This window comes from Spermophilus citellus (assembly GCF_964194105.1).
Source record: "Spermophilus citellus genome assembly, chromosome: 2".
NCBI lineage: Eukaryota > Metazoa > Chordata > Mammalia > Rodentia > Sciuridae > Spermophilus > Spermophilus citellus.
Window position 1 is genome coordinate 18,471,254 of NC_138183.1, and position 17,702 is coordinate 18,488,955.

Sequence of the window (17,702 nt, forward strand, 5' to 3'; positions counted from 1 at the left end):
CAGTCTAGGGGCTTTTGGTCAAGTCTCTCATCTTTTTTCAACTCCAATTATTTCCTTGTCTGGCATATGAGGAAGATGATCTCTTTCTTAGTGGGGTACTGGAGATGTTAAATAAGACTCTATAAGCGAAGCATTTAGTATATAATCAGCCACATGGTAAACACTGGAAAAATAGCAGCAACCCCAATAGAGAAACAATACTTAATTATCAGCATGGCTATCATTTTCACCATCATCAATGTTATAGCAACGTTGCTAGAGGAAACATCCCCAAGAGGAGCTGTGAGTGGGGTGATATACTCATCTTCCCTGAATTACAGCAGAGGTCCAAAATAGATGTTAACATTATGTTATGTGATCACGAACCCTTTAAACCTGGCTCCCTCCAGACTTGAGCTCCTCAGGGATTCTTCAGGCTGAAAGGAACCACTAGGTCTTTGCCTTCTGTCCATTGAGTGTTATCAGACCCACTTTCCAGAGGGAAGAGAATAAAACTCAGAGAGGGAGAGTGACTTGTTGTCTAAGGTCATAGAACCAATTGGTGATTGACAAGGGAGGGAGTGGAACTAAGGTATATTTTTCTCTGGACTCCTAAATATTTCACCCTCAGCTCTACAAATAAATAGCAGGCATAAATATTATGAATATATGTTATACAAATACATTCATGCAAATATATACATGCATACACATGTGCCACAATAGAAAATGTGAATTATACATAATAGAACATGAAGGGTTTGGCCCATTAACCAATTTCAACTCCCAAGATCATGGAGATTGGTACCTCCCACTCAAAGGAGGTTTCTAGCAATAGAAGTTTTTAAGTTCTTAGTAATAAAGTAAATCTAAACATGTATTCACTTAAAATTGGGTATCATTAACCTATTCATTTCTATCAGCAAGCATTTGTTCATTCCCTGACCCAAAATTTACCACCTGCTTCCAGGTACCAATCACTGTGCTAAGGGGCAGGGGTGTCCCTTTAACAAGCACAAGAAACAGCGCATACACAGCAAAATCCCTCTCCAAGGCTGCCTCCCTTCCAAGTTTCCCCTCTTCTTGGCAGGAGAGAGTGGGATCAACACTTCACAGGCCCCACTCACCTTTCAAAGAAGTGGCCATTGATGGGTGGGAACCACTCCAGCGTCACGGAGTCCATGGTGTGGCCCACGACCTGGGGCGCGAGAGCGACGGGCGCCGGCTTTCTGGAGGGCTGCCAGCTCTGGTACACCAAGTCCAGGTAACAGTGCATTCTGGCGACTTGATTGGGCGTGAAGGAGTCTGTACAGTCGTCATCTGCAAGCAGGCAGAGGGAGAGATAAGCACCGAGCTGCACGGGCAGGCAACAGAACGATGACGTCTCTTGGCGGCCAGAGAGCCAGCCAGCACCCGGGTCCTTCCTTGCCAACTCAGGGTGGCCTCTTCCAGTGCTCAAGAGTTAATGGTCTGTGAACAAATTAGTGTAGTCATCACGCCTGCAGACAGGTGAGAGGAAGCAGGAGGAAGGGGAGGGTGGATGGAACTGGAAAAGTATGCCTGAGACTGGGGAGAGGGCAGCCAAGAGGGCATAGCTGAGGACAAGGGCAGGCGAGAGGCTTTCTAGGGTCTCCAAATCCTCGGGTCCCCAAGGAGTCCCTCACTGCCTCCCTTCCCCCGTCTCATCCACTCTCTCACTCACTCATCCTCTTGCTTTTCCACTTATCACTCACTAGTTCATGTGCTCACCAGTTTCCCCAAGTCTTCCCTCACCTTCATTCATCCACTTATTTGTCAATTCTTTTTTTAATGGATGTAATGATATGGCCCTTCACGAAGCCTTCTGAGCATCTCACGCAAATCCTTTGCTCCGTTGAGGGGCACGGAAAGAAGAAACCAAAAAAAAGTTCTACCCTTGAAGAGCTTTTGGTCTAGTTATGGAGTCAAGGCCAGCGTACTGAATGCGTCAAGGTTGTTCTAAGGTCGCTGAAGTCTGTGATGTCAACCACCAACAACGATGGGAGGGAGACAGCAGGTAGGGGAGGAGGGGAGCCAGAAAGGCTTCTGAAGAGGAGAGATCTGAGGTCAGATTACACGGCTGGGACTAGGAATGAAAGTTGGGCGTTGCCAGAGAGGAAACTCACAGCCACGGAACCTCCTCCGTGTCCTGTGCAAGAGCACAGGACAGGTCAGAATCAGGCAGGCTCAGCTCAGTGTGCAGATGGGAAAATGCAGTTATACCCCCGCTCATAGTTCTGTCCCTGGGACAGGTGCTTAGTATGAGCCAAGCATGAATCAAACATGGTGCATAGTCTTGGGGACACATTTAAACCCCTCTCCCCCAATACTCACTATTTTTTGGAGTGCCTTCTATCATTTCCTCCATCTTACAGAAAAGGAAACCGGGGATGAGAGAGGGCAAGCAACTTTTCCAAGATCACAGAGTTAAGCACAGATTTGAGATTTGAACCCCAGCAGCCAAGACTCCTGTCTGTGCTTCTAATGAGCATGAGAAATTCTTTCTGAGAGTAAATGAGAACTCATATGCACAAAGTCTCCTGCAGGTGCCTGATAGACAGGAGTGGAGACTGGATCTGAGCCTGAGGGAGACGGGAATGTTATCTCTCAGGGGCTTTTTGGTCTAATGATCCTCAATCTTACTCTCTCTCTCTCTCTCTTTTTTTTTCAGGATGTGGATTAAAGATGTGACCCAAGACCTGACCCCCAGAGAGCAAGGCACTGTGTTGGCTTGGTTTCCAAAAACATCACCTCTCAGAAGTGTCTGTGTGGTTAGGGTTTCTGTAGCTGGGCCCCAGACAGAGGACTACATCACTTGTCTGATCTTAAAATAAACCTGCTACTGAGAATCCTGCAGCATAAACTCACTTCTCCTTATCAAACAAACAGAAAATAAGTTGGTCAGGTGCTGGGGAGTTAGACATGACCTTGACGGGAAGGGACAGACATGTGAGGGAGTTTTTACCCAGAAGCTGCCTTGAATCCCTTAGTGATTTTTAACAGTCTCCTCCCAGCTTTCCTTCCCAGCTCTCACTTGGAGGGAGCAGAAAAACCTGATGACCCTTTAGAAGCATTGTATAAGAGTGACTGAGTAAACCATCTCAAAGTCAGATACACCTGCAACTCCATGAATACCAAACATTCTATGGCTCCCCAATACCCAAACACCTCTGTTAAAGAATGGTCGGATCATCTGGTCATTTTTTTCTTCATCCTGAAAACCTTAGAAGAGCTACTGAATAGGTAAGATACAGGAAATCATCATGATGGCTAAGGAAAGAAGTATAGTTATTTATTCAGAGTAATGCACATAGGATCTAAAGTCAAACGGACAAGTGACTTTGTGTCCTTGGTTTCCCCATCTGTAAATGAAGACGGTGATAATAACAAGAGTGCTCATCTCGGCACATGATGAAGGTGAAAGAGTGCAGGGTCCAAGAGCAATGTCTACTGGTGTTTGGTGGTATCTTACTCCTCACGTTAGGGAATATTGTGTGCACATGATTGTGCATGACTGTAGAAAGCAGGAAGCAGGAAGAAAAGTAGAATGCAAAACACATGTTCTTTTTGATCTAGCAATTCACAATCATGAGTTCAACAGACAGATGTTCCTGGACAAATATGGGGAAAATTCATGTGTTGGGATATTCCTTGAAACATCACTGATAATAGTAAAAATATTAGAGCTGGGCTGAGGGGTGTGGCTCAGTGGTAGAACACTTGCCCAGGGCATGTGAGGTCCTGGGTTCAATCCCCAGCACCACAGGGGAAAAAAAAATCAGAGCTGATACATCTGTCCATTAATAGGGAGTTGACTGTCTATGGTAGGGCACAGAATGAAAAACTATCACTACCGAAAAATGAAGTAACTAAGAAGAAGTGTCTTCATGTACAAATTAGAGACATTCAAATCAACTTCAACCCATGGGTAATTGTGAGAATTCGACGAGGGGGGCGCATATAAAACATTTATCAAGATGAGTGGGGATGAACAACAGTAAGGACAATTTCCCTCTGTCAACTTCAGATGTATTTGCTTTTTCCCTTAGAGAAGTATATTTTCCTTCATAACTTAAGAACTAAACTTTTTCATGTTTGTCAATAAAAAATTCTGGAAATAGACAGGTAATAGAATTTAGGAGGGAATAAGAATGTATTTGAAGATTAAAGCTGAAGCTGGAAGACACCTGTCCCAGGGCACATCACATAGAGAATCACCTGCTATCAGAACCTTGGGTGAGGTCCCACAGGCTTTACTTTTATCACAAATGCTCTGTCTCAATTAGCTAATGTCTCAAGTCAGCTCTATTTGGCTTCTTGCCCCTAAATGTCCCTCTCCCACTATCTGCGGCCACTTCATCCTGGCCTCCAGGAACAGCCAGCTCCTGGGGTTCTTCTGTGCCTATGTTACCCCTAAGCAGAAAGGACTTTGGGGGCCTGCCCAGGTCACCATACTGTTGTTACAGTGTTCTGAGCTTGTTAATTGAGTCTTGGTCTCAAGAACTAATTGCACTTGTAACTGTAAGTTTGCACTCTAGGACCTTGGGCAGAAGTGCTGACCCTGTCAGCCTCAGTTTCACCCACTGTGAACTGAGGAATACTATACCTGCCTCATAAAGCAGATGACACCCATTTAACAAGCTAACCATATCTAGGGCACGGATGCCTGAATCAACTTTTGTAAAAGTCTTTTTTTGTTTTTAAAACAATGATAAAGAAAATAATAGCCCTAATAATAAGTAATTATAGAAGTTATAGATATTTACTATAGAATATTTGAAATATTCCTAGGGATAGGATGGCAGGATCAAAGCTTTTGTGCATAGTAAAAGACTCACACGAAATATGGGAACATGGCTTGGAGTCTGGAGAAACCCTGATTTCTTGTAGTCTTAAGGAGGTTCCAAGTGGAGGGTCCTCTTGAGTACCCCCTTTGTATGGCCTATTATCTTCAGGTGCAGGGTCAGGGATGCTGCCCAGCTATAAGTTAAAGGTTGTCCAACAGTTCAAAATAAATATACTCCCTTGGTACATTCTGCTTGCCCCTATCACCTGCCTGCTGTCTGTTTGATCTGAGCACTTGGGACCCTTCCTCAGGATAGGAAAGCTCTATGGTAATAGACTTGGGTATAAGTCACAACTTTGGCCCATTTTATCTGTGTGACCCTGGGCCAGTTCTTAAGTTATCTGAACTACACTTTGTGCATTTGTAAAATAGGTATGATGAGAATAGCTCTCACCTCCTTGAGTTATTTTTGAGGATTCAACACACACAGTGCCTGACATATCTTAGGTACTTAAGAATTATTGAAGGGGAGGTTTTGGGGAATGAGATAGGTCAAATTATGTGATGTGGATATATGAATAAACCACAGTGAAATCCAACTATTCTGTAAAATCAAAATGCACCAATAAAAAAAAAAGAATTATCCTAAGCCCGAGAAGACCAATATGGTGGCTACAAGCACATGTGACTTTTTCAATTTAAATTAGTTAAAATGATTTGAAAATAATAATTCAGGTCCTTGTCACCCTGGTTGCATTTCCAATGCTCAAGAGTCCCATGTGGCTAGTGGCCGCCATATTGAAAAGCACGGACTTGCAGAAAGTTCTGCTGGGCCATGCTGCATTGACTAAAACTTTTACCCAACCATGGACCAGGCTTGGGGAAGAAGCATCCAGAAATAAAAGGCCACGGGAAGAAATTGACTGGATAATGCTTCCACCCTTTCTTCTTGAAGAAGGGAGTCCTGGGCCTGGCCTTCTCCAGCCCTGAGAACCCAATCCCATTCTGCATTTTGAATTCCATCCAGCTGCTTTTGTCACCTCATCTGTCAGAGATCCTAAGGGAAACAAACATTTCAAAGCTCGTGGTCGCCTTGAATATGCTTTTGCGGGTGTAAGTTTGTTATCGTAGTTCAGTGAATTAGTTCTGCTGTTAATAGGTCACTGAGCTGAGGGGGTTCCTTTCAAAAAAACAACAGTAAATCCATCACTCTAGATCTGTACAAAGGGGAACAAAAAAAAAGTTTAGTTTATGGGGGTCTGGTAGCTAGTGGCTGCTTCTAGGCCTCTAAGAGGCCGGCAAACTTCCAAACTCATGTTATTGTTTATTTTCCATGTGTGTTGAGCTGGCCAAGGAAAGGTGCTACGGAAATGGAACGTAAGCAGGGCTGTGTGAGGGGACAGGGGCACCGGATGTGGAGTGTCAGTGTGGCTGGGAATGGGAGCACAGTGGGAATGTGCTTTTGAGGAAATACCCAACACCCTGGTGTATTTTTAGAGATTTAAATCTAAAGTCTCTTTATGGTACCAGAGATGGGTTACTGGCTTTTCAAGAGATGTCAAATTTGACTGTAGGAAACTTATATATATAAAAAAAAGGTCCCAAGAAGACATCAACCCAAAGGGGAAAACAGGAGGGACCAGTGGGTTCATCAAATCTTATGGGTTTCAGTAGTAAAATCCTCTCTTCAAATATTATCCCTGTCAAAACTCCTGCAGAAATGTCCGTCCCTCGTTCAAGCAGGAATGGGGGCCTAGAACCCCACTCTCATGGCCCCATGGGGCAGCTACCCCAGGCACCTCTGTGGAACAAAGTATGAAAACCACCCAAGGTGGGTGCTCAATTATTCCACACGTGTGACTTGGAGCAAAGGACCGCAGTACACCTCAGTACTGTCACCTGTGAAATCAGGGTGGGGGGATCCTACCCCACAGATGAGTTGTGAAAATTAAATGACATGGAGCATATTAAAGTATTTTATGGGTAATAAATTGTTTCATGAGGGGAAATACTGTTATCAGTAAGAATCCATTCTACATATCTTCTGTAAGAGATTTTATTTCTGTCTCTCCTCTCTTCCCCTCCCCACTTCCTTTCCTTTCTACCTTCTTTCCTAACACACTTTTATTGGGCACAGGCCCTGGGCTAAGTCCTGGAAATAAGTGATATATGAGATGCCATCTCCTCCTTTCAGAGAATTTGCTTGTTCTATTGGGGAAAGAGATGCCTACATTGAGTATTATAATAGAGTTCAATGCTGGCCTACTGTGTGCAAGTTTGTGGATGGTCCCTTTCATGTGGACTATTCACTGGAGGAGCTGGTGGTGAGGGTTGTGGTACCCTGAGGAGGGTGTGTCTTGTCCTCATTTACCAAAGGTCTCAAAGGGCTTGTAGTGGCTTTGACAATCAGGTGCTGAAGGGAAACTCAGGGCATCTGAGAACCTAAAGCATCCTTGTTACTGATGGATAGGAAAGGTTTAAGCAGTTGTGAGAAAAACATGCCCAATCTCATGTAATAATTTGGTATTTACAAAACCAAAAGCCCTTTTTTTTCTTTTTTTTTTTTTTGCAAAAAAGCCATAAAGGAAGGTACAAGAATCTTATGTTTGTCTAAGAGAGATTTAGGTTAAATTAAAAAAAGGTTCAACAACCCCCCACCTTACAAAAATATAGGTGAAAAACTGGAAGAGACTTTGGAGATAAAGTCCAGAGATTTTACTTTCTTGAGGAAAGTGAGAGCCAGAGAGGGGATACTTTCAAGGGATTAGGTCTCAAGAGGACTTCTACCTGCATTTCCTGCATATGGGTCCCTGTCACCCTCCCAAAGCATGTCTTACTGAGAAGCTTTGATATGCATCATCTTCCTTGTAGCCCTAAGATGTTTAGGAGGAAAATATTTTTCTGATTGCTTGGGATAAGAACTCAGTCTTAGGAAAGGAAAGCAGCTTGTTCGAGGTTATCCTGAGCCAGGATTGGAGCCCAGGTGTGATACCCAAGGGAGCACAGGATCCTACCTGCATAGCTCATGAAGTTGTTGAAAGGAGTGTTGAAAAAGCTATGAAAGCCACAGGTGTCATTTCCTGGTCCTGGGTCGCCACAAAACTTGTGTTTGGGGGCTGGGTTGGTGTCATTGCAGAGGTCTCCGGTCTCAAAAGAGGGCTCTGTCTCCATGCAGGGGTCGCTGCAGGACTGGATCTCTGAGATGCCTCGGAAGATGTGATAGAGGCCCAGGCTGTGCCCGATCTCGTGGATCATGGTGTGGGTGTGCCCAGGAATGCCGTAGAAAGAAGGGTTCAAGACAATGCCACCTGCAAGGGGGAAACCAGAGTGTTAGGCAAGGTGGGTATCCTGCTTCCTGCTGCAAGAACCCTGAGTCAACCAAAGATAAAGGGAAGCTTCCCAAATAGCAACAGGCTTCTCCACCCTGTGACTCTATAACCCTGAGTGCTGTTACAACCTGAGACATGAATCATGGGCTTACAGAGCAGGAAGGAGTTTCACAAGTCATTTTGGAAAATTCCTTCATTCCTAGATGACAACACTGATGCCTGGAGAGGTGAAGCAACGTACATGCAGCGATTTCAAACTATCTAGAAGGAGAGGCCTGAGTTGAATTCAGGGACTCTAATTTCTGGGCTGATAGGGCTTTCTGTTGTCACCTTTATCTTAGTAATAAGACATGTCCCGGTTTGCAAACAGCTTACAGCTTCAGAACTAAATGAATCCTGCACACGAGCTTAGACATCTTGGTTCCAGTCCTCATTTTGCCTTCACTAACTGTGATATTGCACAAGTTCATTATTCCCAAGGACTCTAAAAGCAACAACACTCATGAAGCCTAGTGTCATGTGCTCACCATTATAATAATGTTTCCTGAGCATTTACTATGTACATTCAGGTGCTGTGCTGGGTATTTCATGAGTACTTTCACATTTAATCATCTCACAACTCCATGAGAGAGGCACAGATTCAAGAGAAGTAAAGTAACCCATCCATGATCAAGAGTAAGTATGGAGCTGAGATTTGAACTCGAGATCCTTGGGTTCCAAAGCTAGGGTTCTTAATCTGTGTTCTACTACTAATGCCTACCTCAAGGCCTAGGATATAGTGTTTCATTAAATGTGTGTGGAATATTTCCTGAATATTGACTCATCTAAAGCAGGTTGGGAGGTCTAACTAATCCCTCAAAGAAGCTAGGATAGCACCTGACATACATCAATTGTGCCACACAAGTGAATGACGGTCCACCCACATGAAAAAAAAAAAAGCAGAATAAACATCTCTCAGGAGCTTAGTAGAAATGCAGAATCATTGGACTCTACCCTAGACCCACAGCATCATGATCTGTATTTTAACAAGAACCCCAGATCACTTGTGTATGATCTAGTTTGGAAAGCAATGTTCTACATCCCATGTCCCCAAAGATGGAGCATTGCTTAGTTAGCTGAGGTTAGGTAGAGCAGTTCTCAGCAGAATCGATGGATGGAATTTGTTCCACATTTATTTTAAGCATTAGAAGGATGCATGCAGGTTGACAGAGAAATGTTTAAATTTCAAAATACAAACATGTTTAAGAGAATGTTAAAATTCATGTCTGAGAACCTTGCAAGTGTAGACTTTAGCCACAGAGTAGCATCTTATGAAAGACAAGGTGAGGAGGCAGGGCCTGGGTGATTTGGGCTGGCAAGCCCAGAACGGGCCAGAGAGGAGTCTTATCTTGGACTGAACTGCTGGGGTGGTGAGCTTGCTCAATCCGGGGGCTCATGGAGTCTATTAATTCTGAATTACTCAGGACTTCTAACACAAAGATAAAGGTGTACATACGAGAGGGTGTGTGGGTGTGGGTGTGCATGTGTGCGTGGGTGTGAGAAGGGGAAGACAGATGCAGGGAGGAAGAGAAATTGAGAAGGAAATCTTTCTCCATTATTTTCTGTCAATCATAATATGAAACATAATCCCCTTCCCACCCAAGGTTTTTTCCAAGGATCATGGTGTAACTGCAGGAATAAAGGATAAAAAAAAAATGTGGTTCTAATAAATTGAGTTTGATTGGGGCTACTGCACAGGAGTTGCTTACGATCAACATGTCTCAGAATGGGGAGGTGGCAGCTTGCAGGCCGGCTGGAGGTAGCCTGACATGGGTCACAATCCAAGTTCTGCTTCACAGTGGCCTTGTGAACTTGAGAAACTGACTGCATTTTGGAAGAGTTCTAAAATAATTGGCTGCAATAGTGCTAATGATTCTTTGTTGCTTCATGAAGCTTGTATATCAAGGTCATAGGGGGCAGGACCATTCTAAGTATAATGGCAGCACAGACAACTTTCATCCAGGCTGGCTCTGTTTGTTCTACCTTAATTCACCCTTTCCACAGAGTGACAACACTGGACCCAAGTCCTGTTTCATTGCTCCTCTTAAAAGGTGAAATAGCTTGAGCCTGACATCATCCTGAAATACTATAACATGCTATGGATTTATAGCCTCCCAAATTCCTGGCCCCGAGCCAGTCCCTGACATTCATGAAATTATCAGGAGTATTTTTCTCTAACTTTAGAAGCCTGCTGTTCAACCCTTCTCAGACTATGATCATCACCCTTTGGGTTGCTTTTCCAGCAGGCAGAATTTCAGAGCTGAGAAGGGTCTTTGGAGGGCTATCCAGTCTAACCTGCTTAACTAAAATCTAAGGACATTGATACCTGGGAAGGAAAGAGATTTGTCTAAAGCCATACTGCTAAGTGAAGTCACAGGTGAGAACCATGTACTTTAGTCTGGTTTAGTATGATTCCCAAACTTCATAGTAGGCATATGATATAAAATGGTCATCTTCAGGTTTGCTTAAGTTGTATATTCTCTTCTGTCCAACCCCTGCCTCTCTGTGCCTTATCTCTGTCTGTCTACCCACCTATCATTGATGTCAGGGTTTATCGGGGTTTCCCAATCTCAGCACCATTGATATTTTGGACTACATAATTCTTCATTGTGGACATTGCAAGGCATTTAGCAGCATTGCTGGCTTCTACTCGCTGCATGCCAGTAACATTCCCCCATTGGTAATAGTCAAATACCTCTCTACACATTGCCAAATGTCTGCTATTGGAGAGAATTTCCCCAGTTAAAAACAACTAGATATTTATCTTTGCATCCATCTCTTTTCATGCATACATGTACACACACACACACACACACACACACACACACACACACACACAGATTTGTTTCATTTCTTAAATACAGTTGAGACATAAAAGCAGTCTGAAGGGAACCAAGCTTATGGCTTAGTTGGGCACAACTTCCATCATCTGAAGTTGCAGAATCTCTCATCTCCAAGATATCCCAGAGTTAGAGCAGTTATTGAACTCTGAGTGTATCCCAGTGAGACCAGGCAGGTCTGAAGATCTAGCCAGCACTGTCGTTTTGCTGAGCCCTAACATTCTCAGATGAAGATGTTCACTGAGTCATCAGAATTCATTGTTGTAAATAATGGGAACACTCCACCAAGAGGAGAATGGTTAAATCAATTGTAGTGCCTTTATTCAAAGGAATAGTATGTGACTATTAAAAATTTCATCTTTAGGGAGGTGTAAATAACCCAGAGAGATGCTTTTGTCTTGAGATTTTTAAGTGAAAAAACTTAGTTGGAAAGTAATTATAAGGCTTAGTTGGAAAGTATATGTAGACAGATAGCATAATATTAAGTGAAAAGAAAAAGAACTGTGTGCATTTAGAGTTCAAAGATGCACAAAATTTTTTTAAAGCACATCTACCTATAGATGTGTACTAGATAGAATATGGAAACCACTATAGTGGTTTCTTATAGGCCCTGGTTCAGAAATCATTGTCATTTCTTATTGGTTTGTATAAATTTATGTTCTGTTTATGGACATGCATAATTTAAGTGTAAAGAGTCCCTGGTGTTATGGGTAGATAGAACACAGAGGAACAGAAAGTTCTTACGAATGCACTTCCTCTTGTCTCTTTGCTCTCTCTCAGGCCAGCTCATAATGGGTCATGCTAATACAGTTGATTACCTGGTTAAGAAAATGTTTTCATGAACTGGGAGACAGAATGTTAAGAAGAAAGCAATCAATGGATAGTCAGACATAAGTTCTAGTTGCAAATCTGTCACTGACTGAGTGTGATGTTAGATAAGCCTCATTCCCCTAGGTCTGAATTTCCTACAGGTAAAATATGGCTACTGGTATTGTGCTATTTTCTTCAGTGCATTCCTTGGTGGCCCAAATGAGATAAGGAATGTTGAGTTTTGTAAATTAACAAGGAAACGGGGTGCTCACTCTCACCACCCACCAGCTACACCATTGTGATCATGACAATGATCATGCTCACTACTAAATGTGTCACTGTCTATGTTCAGGTTCCTCCTGGAGGAGTCTGTAAGACTCACCTAAGTGCATGAGGGCCTCCTTATCCCATGGCCACGTTGCTACTCCCGCCAACTCCTCCTCTGAAGAGTTTGCAAAGAAAATATTGAGGTGTGTTGATCCATCCAATCGAAGAATGTTCTTCAGCTCATTAACATCCAAGTAAGCTCTGAAACAGAAAAAGAACTTTGGCTGTTATCATCATCCAAAAAAGGTACTATTCAAACAACAAGTACTCCCTAAATAATTAAGAGCTGTTATGTGCCAGGCACTTTCCTCAACTCTTTGTAAACATCACTTTGTTGAATTTTCCTGATAACATTAAAAGATTAGATGATTCCATTTTTACAGATAACAAAAAATTAAGTCTTGCAAATATTGCTCAGTTTATAAATAGCAGCATTACGTTTTGAATCTAGATTTGTCTATGGTCAATGTTTGTACCCCTAAGGACTCTGTTAAATTGACTGAGGACGGAGCCCATAACAGGAGTGGATGAAAACACATATTTTCTATTCTCGGCTGCTTCTGCTTTTTGCTCATTCATTTGAGTTTTGGACCATCTATTTGGAAAAAATGTGGATGCACTAGGAAAATGGGCTTCACATCTCTACATTAACCCTGCAAGGAGTCACTGTTATTGTGTTTTCAAGATAAGCAACCTGTGCCCCAGAGTTTTTAATAGGTTACCCAAAGTCATAGAAACAGGGTTCAAGGTCAACAGTGGAATGCAAGCCTGGAAACCTTTCTTCATGGAGGCATCTTGCCATCATCCATAGATGATTCTGCGCTCTCTGAAATTTTATTTCCACAGCTGATTAGACTAGAGAGGGATATTGTGTTTGGGTTGCTGTCATTGTAGACTGGCATGTCCTGAAAATGAATGAGCTCTTTAAGCAACAAGGATCAGCTCTTTAATACATGGGACGAATGTGTTCAAGAACGAGGGCAAAAGAGAGTGAGAGAACAAAGGAAGTGGTCACTGGCATATCCTAGGTGCTCAAGAAATAAGAACTCTTCCCGGGGAGCGTGACTCTCATCAGAACATAAACACTGCATGTGAGAGAGTGCCTTCGGCTTTGGATCAGTCACAGGGATATTATTCCACAATTCATTCTATAAATACATTGTGCCCTGTCATGCTTTTTTAGGGGGGTGGGGAGTACCAGAGATTGAGTGGATCTCAACCATTGAATGCCATCCCCAGCCCTATTTTGTATTTAATTTAGAGATGGGGTCTCACTGAGTTGCTTAGCACCCCACTTTTACTGAGGCTGGCTTTGAACTCAATCCTCCTGCTTCAGCCTCCAGAGCTGCTGGGATTATAGACGTGTGCCACCACACCTGACCCTCTCATGCTTCTTTCTGCTCCATTTTGCCTGCCATCATGAATCTCAGGATCCTTGTAAGTAGTTGACAATCATTCCTGAGTACAATTAGGAATGAATCCATGGATCAGTGAATACAAAACTAAATAAACACAGAAGCAGTCACCTTGAGCAGGAGATGAGATAAAGTCAACTGGTATTTGTTGGGTCCTTCTGTGTGGTCTAACTATTCACTATTCTTTTTGATAACAAGGAGGTAGACAGTATTGGTATCCCCATTTGCTGGGTGGAGGAGAAACAGAGTCTCAGAGGAACTTCATTCTTCATAAGATCATGCAGCTAGTTGATAGTGTTCTGTTTTTTCATGGAGTTCTCACAGAACCTGGCCAGTAGCGCACATTAATGATGGATCCCTTTCTTCCCTCCCTGCAGTAATGGAGGGGCCTCCCTACATGTGAGGGTAAAGTCCAAGCCTCCAGCATGGCCCGAACGTCTATCCCTGCCTACCTTGGCTTTGTCTCTCTCTGCCACCTCTCGAACTTTCCACTGTGTACAAACAGCATGATCCGGGTCCTTGGGACCTTTACCTATGCTGTTTCCTCTCTGGGCCTCTGCTCATCCTTTTGTCCTCTGATGCACAAATCTGAGGTCCATTCTGGTATCACTCCTCCAGAAGGCTGCACTGATGCCCACCTCACCGCCATCCCCCATTTCCACCCCTGTACTCACCCACCTCCTTTTGGTGATGTATACTCTCACACGATTCCCATTAATCCCTTCACCTGTCTGTATATATCTCTTTTTTTGGGGGGGGGCATTTTCAGGCAAGGAAGCTATCTTATTATCTCTGTTTACCCAGTTCTTAGCTCGGGGCTTGACACCTGGGGAGCCAATGGATTAGAATCTAATTTAGAAAAAAACAAAAGCTAAAATATTTAAGTCCCAGAATCAGTTATACCAACCATGAACCATGAGGCCTCAGTTTCCTCATCATTGTATTGGGATTAGTAACACAGACACTCCATAGAACACTTTTGAGGATTGCAAGCCTACATCCTTCCATGCCCATGTCAATAGGATAGGTAGGTCCAATACTTAGAGTGTTCTTCTGTTATCCCCATGTCATAGAAAGTCTCATGCTCATGAGACCGAATGTTCATATGACCATAATTTTTATAGCTTGTCAGGAAAAATAAAATTTATCATGGGTTGGAGGTACAGGCAAGGCGTGAACTGAATAATTCTAGGGATAGTCATATCAGACAGATATTGACCCCAAATCTTCCTGCTGAGACCTCTCCCCCAGAAGTTCATGTGTGACTTCTAACACTGGAGGCTTCCTGAGGAGCTCTAATCAATCAGTCTGTTCTGTCACTAGAGAGGGGGAAAGAGGGTGGAAAATCCAGCATTTATTGAGTATTTGCTTCATGTCAGCCCCTGGGCTAAGTAGGCACATTTTCTCATCTTGGTTTATTATTTGAAGTATGTAGAATGGGTAGTGTGGCTTGTTCTCAAGCTAGAACCCCAGGGTTGAATCCAGCTTTTCTTCTTCATGTTTGGGCCATCCTGGGCAATGGACTTAACTTCCTGTTTCTTTATGTATGGAATGAAGGTGATAATAGATAATAGTACCAAACCCACAGAGTAGTTCAGAGGAGTAAGGAAGTTAATAGGGAAGTGTGAGGGTTTAGATTAGGGTGGGCAAGGAGAAAACCCTTGACACAGGTTTAGCTGTTTCTTAATTTATCCCCATCTTAAAGACAAGGAACAGGGGTTTGTCGACCATATAACTTGATAAGGCCAAGTACAGATTTAGATGTGTCCAACACTTCCCACCACCTTAGTAAGTTCCCAAGCTCCTCCAGACCCACTTAGAAAAGGGAAATGATACTTGGGAGGAGAATGAAAACACAGAGGAGCCGAGATTTTCTTGGATGGGTCCATTCCACATTATTTTTTTTTCTCATTACTTTGTCCATTTCCATCAAATGCAGAGAACATTTCCTAGTAACACTACTGTTACTAGGAAAAAAAAAAAAAAAACAAAACAACACCTCTGTCCCATTGCTCTGGGATGAGAGGAGGGCTCAGGGTGGGGTAGGGGTGGGGGAGATGTTTTAATTGGATGTTTATTCAGTGGTAATTGCAGAGCCAATCTTTATAAGGGTTGGTATTCATCCTGGCCCAAAGCAGAAATGTGGGATGCTGGAGCCTCTCCCTGGCTTATAGTGGGTTTTTCTCATACTTTGGGAAATCTCCATTTCCCAAAGGGGGAAGAATCAATGGCAACTGGCCAGACCCCTAGCCCCACTGGCCTTTCTCCTCCCCATCTCTCTTGGGGACCCACCCAAAGGAAAAAACAGCTCTGTGGCTAAAAATTTCTCTTCTGCTGGCTGAGGGTTTCCTAACAATACAGAGCCAAGTGTGGTGTCTCCCAAATGCATCAGAGGGAAATCTTGGGAACACGATTTACCTCCTTCCCCTATCCCTTGACGATGCTGTTTTCCCTCTTGGCCAATGGAGGAGAAGAAAGCACAGGAGTTAAATTTAGAAGGAACATTCGAGTTTAAGAATATTAATGAGAAAAGGAAATGACTTGCTTAGGGTCCCTTCATTTTCCATTCTGCAACTATGGGAAGGCTGGCCCTGTGTGTGTGTGTGTGTGTGTGTGTGTGTGCGCGCGCGCGCGCACGCGCGCAAAATTGATCACAATTATTTTTAAAAAATTCATTACCCCTAAGAAAAATCAACCCAAATCCAAAACACTATGTGTTTATTAATTTATGTACCAGTATTCTTCAGAGATGGACAGACTCATTTCCATGGGCAAGTTGCTTTAAGTCCCTGAGTCTGTTTGCTCTCAGGGATGCCAGCAAGATCAAATGAGACAGCCAAGCCCAGTGCCAGCCCACATCCAGAAAATGTGGACTCCTCTCCATCTCCTCCTCTCCTATTTTCTCTACTGGGGAAGACTGGCTTTCCCAGTCTCAGCTTTCAGTGTATCTTCCCCATCATCCAAACTTTTCTTCCTCCTACAACCTCATCCACTCAAGTTCTCATAGTTTCCTTGTCCTTGGAACCCTACATGGTTCCCCAACTATTCCCATCTCCTACCCAGGCCCATTAGCTTCTCTCTTCAGTCCCACAATCTCTCTGCTTGAACCTTAGCCTTTCAAAAACATCCCTCCTTGCAAAGTTCAGCTTATAGGTGACACGCTCCAGGTATCTTCTCCTGGCCACATTCACCTGTAAAAATGCTAATGAGGGCAACCACCTCTCAGGGTGTTGGGAAGATTAGAAGCAACAAAAATAATGCAATGTTTTATTTTGTGTGAGCTATGGGCTTTACACAATAAATTATTATCAGCTCTGTGTCCCTTAAACACTTCCTTCAAGATGGAGAACCACCACTGATTTGAAGCTATTGAGCACCGTTCCCTCAAAATTAATAATTTCAAAGCAGGATGAGTAAGCACAGGGCCCGGGATAGGGAAGGAGCTTGTCAAGGTCACATATCAAACAAGGGGCAGGAAAGGGTAGCAATGGACCTCTATGCTCTAGCATGTGTACATGGGACCGGTGTATAGTAGTACTTTCATTCCACTAAGTAAAATCACCTCTTCCTTCAGGTAGAAACAGTTCCCTAAAAGGGGGCATCACTTGGACAGCCACTGTAGCCTCCACTGTCCTTTGACTGGGGCGCAAGCATGAATATCTAGCTTCTTTTCACCATATTCTGGGCCCTACTCTGCACTCCTGGGTCTGTGTCTACTCAGTGAGCTTGAAAACTAGATGAAGGTTGTCAAGATTGAGGTCTACAGAAGGCTAAATCCACAAGAAGCAGATGAGTGCTTAGCAGAAAAGAGTTTCTGAGTCAATGGATTTAGGACATGCTCTGCTGACAAGGTTAAATACATATAGTTTCTGATTGCAAGAGTTTTCAGAACCTTCAATATGCAAAATGAGAGAAAGGCAGAAAGTGTTTGAAGTGTCCCCAAATATATTTGACCATAATTCTTCCCTCTCCCCACCCTCCACCTTTGCCAAAAATCAAATAACAGCACACACAAACAACAGTTTGGGAAATGCTGAGATAGGTTGGAATGTCCCTCCTCATTTAGATCCTTTTCCCAAAGCCGCCTCTCGAGAGTGGTGTCTCCGTGTCTGTTCTCCTCCTGCACAACTTGTGCACCTGGATTCCACTGTGGAGGTTG

At 43.4% G+C, this 17,702-nt stretch overlaps 1 protein-coding gene across 1 annotated transcript in view; it reads right to left on the bottom strand.

The window, feature by feature from the left end:
* Positions 1-17,702, bottom strand: part of PAPPA (pappalysin 1) — a 241,998-nt gene that overhangs the window by 176,889 nt on the left and 47,407 nt on the right. Inside the window, exons 3-5 of the mRNA XM_081282172.1 lie at positions 12,184-12,329; positions 7,798-8,091; positions 1,107-1,299 (exon numbers count right to left, since the gene is read on the bottom strand). Of these exons, the coding sequence (XP_081138298.1) occupies positions 1,107-1,299; positions 7,798-8,091; positions 12,184-12,329 (633 nt within the window). The remainder of the gene's footprint in view (positions 1-1,106; positions 1,300-7,797; positions 8,092-12,183; positions 12,330-17,702) is intronic.